Source organism: Misgurnus anguillicaudatus, chromosome 9 (assembly GCF_027580225.2).
Source record: "Misgurnus anguillicaudatus chromosome 9, ASM2758022v2, whole genome shotgun sequence".
In the NCBI taxonomy this organism is placed as follows: Eukaryota; Metazoa; Chordata; class Actinopteri; order Cypriniformes; family Cobitidae; genus Misgurnus; species Misgurnus anguillicaudatus.
The window spans coordinates 3,763,665-3,772,017 of record NC_073345.2 but is presented as its reverse complement, the minus strand read 5'-3'; the positions used below and the strand labels follow the sequence as shown (position 1 = coordinate 3,772,017).

Here is an 8,353-nt window from a genome sequence, read left to right as displayed (position 1 = left end):
AACAAATATATGTGTGCCAAGATGCACACCAGCATTGTGTTTTTGTAAGATTTGTTTGTAAAAACGAACTAAATGTCCTAATATAACTAAGGCCATGGATTAATCTTAACCCTGTCCGCCCTACTGAAATAAACAATTAAACCATTACAGAAAATTCTAATGGTTTCCATTAAAATACCAATAGGAACCATTAGCTTTTACCATTAAAACCACTACACTGTAGTGTGTTTTGGCCATATTCCATTAGAACCAATAAAACTCCCAATAAAACCAAAATAATTTCTGTGATGTGTCTATTGGTTTTTTTTAGCAGGGCGGGAAGCCCCTTATTGTGAAACGTTGATCAAATATTTAGTGCTGTTCACGCCCAGCTTAAAAACTAAAGATAGTTTTGTGTTCTTTCCTTATGGCTGGCTCTTAAAGCATTCACCTATACATTAAATATTAGAGGCTTATAAATGTAATGAAACCATTTTTGTCAATTTGAAATGTTTATTTGGTTTACATCAAGTAAAAAAGATGAGTCAAAACATAAAATATAATCACGCAAAACAAGCGTCACAACTCAAATGCTTAAAAAATACATAGTCAACAGATCAGTCATCATTTCCTTTAACTTTTTGTTCACAAACAGAAAAACGTTTGAATATCCAATGTGAATTTCCTTATACACTTGCATACGATCCTCTTCTGTGTATGATTGCCGCGTTGTAAATACAGTGGATGAATGAATGAATGGCACACATTGATATATACCTGCAGTTATCCTCTCATAACCTTTCATTCATTCATTCATTCAGAGACACAGATGTGTTTGACTGCAACCAGGAGTTGATGTGTAAAACCAGAGAAAGAGTTCTGCTGCTCCCAGTATTGTCAACAAGTCCCACCAGGCACCTATTTAACACTGATTCACTATCCAGATTACCAAAGAAATGGACGACAAAAACACTTTAAAACACAAAGTAACAATGACTACACGTTTTTAATTGTAGCGTTAATAATAAACGCATCTATCGAAATCTAAGCTTGAAACCAGTCAAGCATGAAAACATTTGACTGTAAACTAAGCACCTTTGTCATGTAATGAAAATAGTTTTGGGCAATACTTGTATATAAAGTAATGAAGATATGATTGTGGTTCGGATGTAAACCCATACACTCTTATTTACAATTGGACACTGGTAGAGAAAAACAATGGGGTTCAGATTTTGAATGATTGTTGGCTAATGTTACCGTACTTTAAACCTTAAAGCCATTTTCTCATGTCTGTTACTTATTCGACACCTTCTCTTACCAACTCAATGTCTATGGCAAATCTGAAAAGTGCAAATGGACACAAAATCAATAGTCCTTATTTTATGCAAAGGCTGATAAATAAAGAAATAAAAGGATTTGTCAAGTTTGTAGTGTTAACACATAAAAGCATATAATAAAAGAAACACAAATGTTAGGACTACATGATTCCTAATAAAGTGTTAAAACTACAAGGTGTTAAAAAAAGTCTCTGGGTTTTGTTTCTGCTATTTGAGCTCTAATCTGATATTTGTAAGGATTTCTAGTACGAGTAATACAGAATTAAGCTGATATACCTGCTTGCAAAACGCTGCGAGTACTGAGCAGTGAAAGGTCAGTTATATATTGCTAGTCATTTAAACCCTCAGCGATACACACATACATATATATACTGTATATAGGTAAAGGTTTGGTTAACACAAGAACGGTTAGGTAACATAAAAAAAAGGATGGAATGTGATAAAAAAGGTACCCATAAATAAAAGCTGTTAATTAAATAAGGTTTGTGTCAGAGTACCTAAGGTTTCTTGGTCAGGTAATTTGAAGGGATCCAGCCCTCCATCATTGGCTCACGACTGACACTTTTACAAAACCACCAGCCACTGCCCTGCTTCTCCAGCACTTCAAAAACGGCGCCCTCTTTGAAGCCAGGCGTCTGCTCGTCTCCGTCAAAGTCGGCCACGGCCAGGAAGAGCTCCTCTTTGGCCGTCTCCTTGATGAGAGGTGGCAGTTTATCTTTTGGGGGTCCCGGTTTCTCGGTTTTAATAAGAGGCTTGGGTGGCACAGGCACAGGCACTTTGGGCTTGGCTTCATCCTTTAAAGCTGGAAGAGCGAAGGCTTTGGTTTTGGGCGGTGGGGGTCTGATTTGAGGAGGGGCGGTTGGTTTGGACTCCTGAAAGTCTTTCTCTGGAGTCCTGGTGTCCGTTGGACTGGCTGGTTCAGAACTCTTCTTCGGTGGAGGAGGTCTTCTAGGAGCCACAGAGGGCCTTAGTGGTGGCTCCTTCATTGGCGGTTTCGACATCGCTGACGGCTCGTGCCCGTTTTGTTGTTTCAATGGGAATTTTGCCTCTTCGTTCGATCGTCCATTGTTCGGGGGGATAGCGGGTGCATCGGATGAGGCGTCGTTCTGTTGACCGGGATCACTCTGGTTGCTGCCATGCTCCAAAGGCTTGGACGGGCGAAGTTTACTTCTCAGGTTTGTGATATCCAGCTCACTCTTGGCTAAAGGCTCCGGTTTGGCCGCAGGGGTAGGCTTCGGTCTGACGACCGGCTTCGGTTTTAGAAATGGGGCCGGAGCTGGGACGACACACTCCGGTTTCTCGTCGCGCGAATCTGGCTTGGGTTTGGGAGGCTGCTTCGGCACATGCTTCAGGTTAAACTTTTTCACCTCTTTGGCCGAAATTTTGTGGCCGCACTCCAAGCCCATCTCGTTGCGCAGGTACAGTTGCTTGTTCTTCTCCTCTTTCTTTAGCTCCGGGGGTTTGTCAGGTTTGACGGGAGGCGCTTTTGGTGCTACCAGTGGGACGATGACCCCTGGGGCTGGTGGTTTGGGTGGGAGAGGTTTGGCCAGGTCTAGGTTTGCTCTTGGTTTGTCCTCTAGTTCCAGACTCTTGTTGATGGATTCTCTCCTGGGCGGTAAGGCTGGCTTCTCTTCGGCCGTGGGTGAGGATGGAGGTGGGGGTAAGGGCCCAGAAAAAGGGGAGCTGCTCTTGACCGCATTGGACTTCCATTCTCTCGGCTTGGGGCGGCTTGAAAAATCTGAGTTGGATGAGGGTTCCTCTGGCAGGGGCTTGGACCAACTATCTTCCGAGTTGTCGTTATTGCTCACGGTGTCTTCAAGTTTAAGTTGAGCCATCTCACCAGGCAGCGGGGCCAAAAAGTTAGGCCTAGAGGCGTTACTGGTCTTCTTGTATTTATCTATGAACGTGACCGGAGCCCAGCCCTCCTTACTGTCTATCTGAATGTACCACCAACCGCTCGAGTTCTTTTCAATGACCTGGACGTATGGGAAAAAAATGTTGAGATCCATGTGTTGAAGATGGATGCATTCATCTGAAATGTGACTGAAATTCAATGACCTCAACTTTGACTCCGGCCTGGAAGCTAATACCGTCAGGGATGGTGGTCTGAAAGTCAGCTATAGTGTAATATTCCTCCTCTACTTGTGGGGGCACTGGAGGTTTAGGAAGATTCACTCCTCGTGGCTGTGCAAGCAATTAAAGACCATTAAGTTAAGCAAGATAAGCAAATAAAAGAGAGTTCCCAACATCAGATTCCTGATTCCTCATGTTGTTATTATAACTCTGAGAAAATTCTGATAGTTGTTGTTGTTCTCTTTGTACACCTGTAACTGTGTCATGCATGCATTTTACACAGAATAAAGTTGGTATGCTCCAAAGCACCTTAACCTGATTACAACAGCAGTAGTGGGAAGCAGGATGAATGTAAAGGCAGCACATGTCAGATCTTTAAGTAAACACTTTTTTTTGGCTGTATTTTTAATTTGCAGTGTCAATTTGCACAATTTAAAAGGTAATGAAAAGTTTTTTGTGTCAGATAATTTTTCACGAGTTTAAAACCCCCTGCTTCAGAAGAAAACCAATGCAATTGTTAAAAAAAGAATGAGTCTTACTATAGTGAGGTCTCGACGTGGTGGAGGTCTCTGTCGTGAGCCTGCTTCTGTCAAGAGATCAGTGAAGAGTTCAAACCTGCTTCTGATTGCTAAACACTGAATATCTTCCCTTTTACTTCATCACTTCTCTATATTGTTTCTTCTGAAATGTATTTTCTGTAAAGCTGTTTGTTTATAGAAATCAATCTTATTTCTCCATATTTAATGTCTTTATATTGATGTAAAAGTATGTTAAAGATGATCTTACTGTGTTTAGTCTCTGTTAGCGGTGTGAATCTGTCTCTCTGGTTGTGCTGTTTTCCAGCCGTGTCCAGATCATTAGCGCTGGCGTGAACCGGACCACCGGCTGACATCTTCTGACCCAACACGTCAGATTTCTTTAGATAGGACGCCGGCGCCCAGCCTTCTTTACCTTCATACCTGAGACAAGCAACAGAGATGATGTTCAGATATCGATTGTCTTTCATCTTTAGAGGATTTGTGTGTTAGTTTTTACCTGATTTTCCACCAGCCTTCTAAGTTTTTCTGAATGACTTCAACAGTCATGCCTCTCTCTAAATCGATCTCATCTTCATCACGTGCAGCGTATGGATAGATCGCTGTGTACTTCTCCTCTGTCAACATCAAAGATTCAGAATTAAATCAACCACTGGCGCATATGTAGCTGTATGTTTTATTTCTGTTTTTTTTTTCATTCGAGCATATAAATAAAAGATGATCTGTGCTTACAACAAACTCATGCAGTGGTAAATATAGTGTGATACAGTATTCATTGAAAGTGCTGCTGGTTTGATTTGATCTTTGGTTTTTATGAGGATCTGATGATAACTGTAACTCATACTGTATAAAGGTCTATACAAAATCACAATCTAAACCCATTACTGTATGTGGCAACAACAGCTTTAAATGCTTTGTTTAAGGGTTCCCACACCTAAGTTAACTTCAAATTCAGGGACCTTTCAAGGACTTTCCAGGTCCAATACCCTCAAATTCAAGGATTAAATGGGGGGACACATTGTATATAGTTCATTGTATCTATATAGTATAGATACACTGTTAAAGTTCCTTTTTCGAGGGAACTTGTGCTGCATCAGTGCGGTGACACTTTGGGGACGCCTCCAAGTGCGTCTGAATGTGTATATCAAATTCAACCAATGATGAGGCTTAATGACAAAGACAGGGTTGCCAAAGACGACGTTACAGGGACGCAGGTAGTAGAGACGCAGCGTTTCGTTCCCTTCTCAGTGAACAACAGTTACAAACGAGACGTTTTCATTTGTCAAACACAACTATACAAAAAAGCATTTTAGTATGAATCAACATTCGCATACAGAAGATGTAAGCATTTAAAGCGAACAGTTTAGCACGAGTGCTTAAAAATCTAGAATTTTTATGATATTATCCTACACTACACAGGGAATAATATGGATTTTTTTCTAGAAAACTTCTTGCATAAAATAGATTTCAAGCACTTTCAATGATCTGTATCTATGTATGTATATTTTCAAAAACTTTTCAGGGCCTTGAATTTTCCCCCAGATTCACAAACTTTCAAGGATTTCAAGGACCCGTGGGAACACTGTTGTTTGTTTGTTCATAGCAATTCTATGCCTGCAACAAACATTCATTTCATTTCATCAGATTCCTTTACAGATCTTCAGATAAACTTTACTGTAATATTCACTCACACAACACTGACAGACTCTTATGGGAATATTAACCAATTCAGTACTAGAATACATTTTTATGTCTAATGTGTAAAACGTATATGACATCATAAAAACGTTAGCATTAGCACTTTTGTCAGTTGCATTTAGTTTAATTTTCTAATATACTTTATAGAAGTGCACAGTCTTTCACAAACAACCATCAGACAGCTAAAGAAAGCACTGAAACAACAAGTCAACACATACATCTCCTCATCTTAATAATATGAAGGATTTTCAAGATGAATAATGTTCAGGACATGAAAGAGGGAAACATGCGTTATATAGCATCACACTCACTGAAGAATAAACTCTTTATGACATGTGCAGTTCTTTTCATAAACATAAAAATAAAAACATGCATACAATTCAACAAAAAGAAGACTGATTATTACACAGCGCTCTGGAATGCTTGATTCTGATTGGTCAGTGGTGACATTCCCAGATGTATTATTCCCAAACAACATCCATCTGAAGTTAATGACACAGCCTCATCTTGACAAGTGCAGTTAAATAAATGTGCAAAGTAAAATTAATAACATACATGAGATTTTATTAACAAACTGGATGATGGTCCTGGGGTGTGTTTCCCAAACAACGATGTAACTCACTGCTGAACCACCATATTAAGATCCATAGTTGGAGAAACAAACTACCTTGTCAAGACTACCTTCCCGAAAGCATAGTAACTTTGTCGCACATTCATCGTTTGAACCATGTTGGTTCGACAACATAGTTGATGATGGGAGGTGAAGTACTAATTAATCTGTGCAAATCAAATTAATGTCAGATTATTGCTGTAAATAACGTACATTGCATCAGAAGATTGATTTAGTTATTGTGATTTAGTTCTCTGCTGTTTTATTTCAAGATATTTAAGTCATGCGCAAGTTCCATCCTACATCATTCCTCCTAGGGATTCCTCAGGGTCTTAAAAAGTGGCAATTGTCTTTATTCCTTGTGGTGACGTATATCCGAGTAAAACCGCTTCTTAAATTAAATAAGGCAGGCCTGGACTTGAATTTGAGGAACTGATTGGATCGTTTGAAGTTGGGTTGTGTTGCTAATTGCTAGTCGCTGCAGTCTGTTCCCGGACACTGCCCACTTGCCATACCATATGACCAGAAGTAAAGAGAGATGGTTTTGAGGAGGGGAGGAGATTTACAGTTTTGATTAAAGATTATGAAGGTTTTAGCCTGGTTAAAACCAGACCATTCTCAGTAGTAACTGAGTTATGTTCTGGCAAAGCTTCATAGACAAATCATTTCCAAAGGGGCGTCACCAACAGATGTCGCTCAAATGCCTCTGTGTCCAATTGGATAGACCTAAAACCAATCACATCGATGAAGGAGATGACATATGCAGAGTTATATCAGACTTTTGCCGGATCCAGTCGGTAAGACAGCGATAACATCTTTTTTTTAGATATGAAGGCTTCGAGTGTTGTTCTTTGCTCTGCTTTTAACGAAAAGGAAAAGTTTAAATTGCTTGAAACAGATGTGATAGCTGATTCGAACGAGTGATGATCCACGACGGCATCCATCTTTGTATTGTACAAAATCTGCTTCACCGTCGCGTAAAGCCCGCCCCAACGTTTCTGATTGGTGCCACGATTTCGACGGATTAGAAATGGGCTTGAATGGTCTCTTTGCCAGACTACTTGCAGAGAGCAAATCTAAATTTGCCGGAAGTTGTCTGGGTTTTCCCAGGATATGAAAATAATAATAATCATTTGTAAAAAAATACCACAATATTACAAAACAAATTACAGTTTTTCATTTTAATTTCATTGCGACTTTAAAGCTTGTAGATCTGCGCACATGCACAGTTTTCAAATACAGCGCTTACTTCAGTTTACAAACTTAAAGACGTAAAATGGACTTTGTATATATGTAGAATGATGGATATAGAATGCACTACACGTTTTAGCTTATTTTGTTCAAAAGCATGATCAAGGTATGTCTAAATATTATAATAACAAAGAACTATGCTTCTAACCACACCAAACTGTCGTTGGGAAACACCAAAACGTTGAACTTTGTCAGTAACGACGAAACTTACGACAGTAGTTGGCTAACAATGCTTTTGGGAAGCCCACCCCTGTTTGAGCTTGACATGCCATGACTTGGCTTAAAGCCGTTAGGAAATGATTTCTCCTTGTGTAGGAAAAATCCACATTTGCTACTCAAATCTATCAAATCAATATTTTTCATACCTATTTTCACTGTGTTAGCATGATAGCATGTTACAGCTGTGTAATAAACATGATCATGCACAGCCAGCCGGTTGTTATTCTCTTCTTTGTGTCAGGATCATAACTCTATCAGGACTAATCCTGCAAAAACAAGCGGCTGGCTGTACATTATCCCTGAGGTATATAATGCAAAAGAGTCATGCTGTTGTCGTCATGCATACAGCAGATCATACGTGCGGGGTGAGTAAAGATCACAGTCATGAAACAGAGCGTCCTCTCCACCTCGACTGAAGCCCGTTGTGAACAGATCTCCTAAAGTACGTCTGCGAGTGACGCGTCTCGGCAGTGACCAGAATCTCCGGCACACTCCAGCGGAGAGCAAGCAGACACACATGTGTGAAAATAATCTTCAGGTCTATTTACAATGGATATCTAATGTTGTATACCATACCATCACAAACACACAAATTGCCTATGACAATGTGAATGTTAGTGATGTGGGAAAGCTACACCTAATACTGAAAT

General features: G+C 39.9%; 1 protein-coding gene across 4 annotated transcripts in view; it reads right to left on the bottom strand.

Moving 5' to 3' along the window:
• Window positions 1-472: 472 nt before the first annotated feature.
• Window positions 473-8,353, bottom strand: part of sh3pxd2b (SH3 and PX domains 2B) — a 53,324-nt gene continuing 45,443 nt past the window's right edge. For 2 of the 4 annotated variants that reach the window (XM_073871042.1, XM_073871043.1), the window contains 6 exons: window positions 8,111-8,198; window positions 4,425-4,542; window positions 4,176-4,348; window positions 3,929-3,975; window positions 3,375-3,500; window positions 473-3,292 (listed from right to left, as the gene is read on the bottom strand). In XM_073871042.1, the coding sequence (XP_073727143.1) occupies window positions 1,814-3,292; window positions 3,375-3,500; window positions 3,929-3,975; window positions 4,176-4,348; window positions 4,425-4,542; window positions 8,111-8,198 (2,031 nt within the window). In that variant the 3' untranslated portion in view covers window positions 473-1,813. The remainder of the gene's footprint in view (window positions 3,293-3,374; window positions 3,501-3,928; window positions 3,976-4,175; window positions 4,349-4,424; window positions 4,543-8,110; window positions 8,199-8,353) is intronic. The other 2 variants (XM_073871044.1, XM_073871046.1) reach the window with 1 other exon arrangement.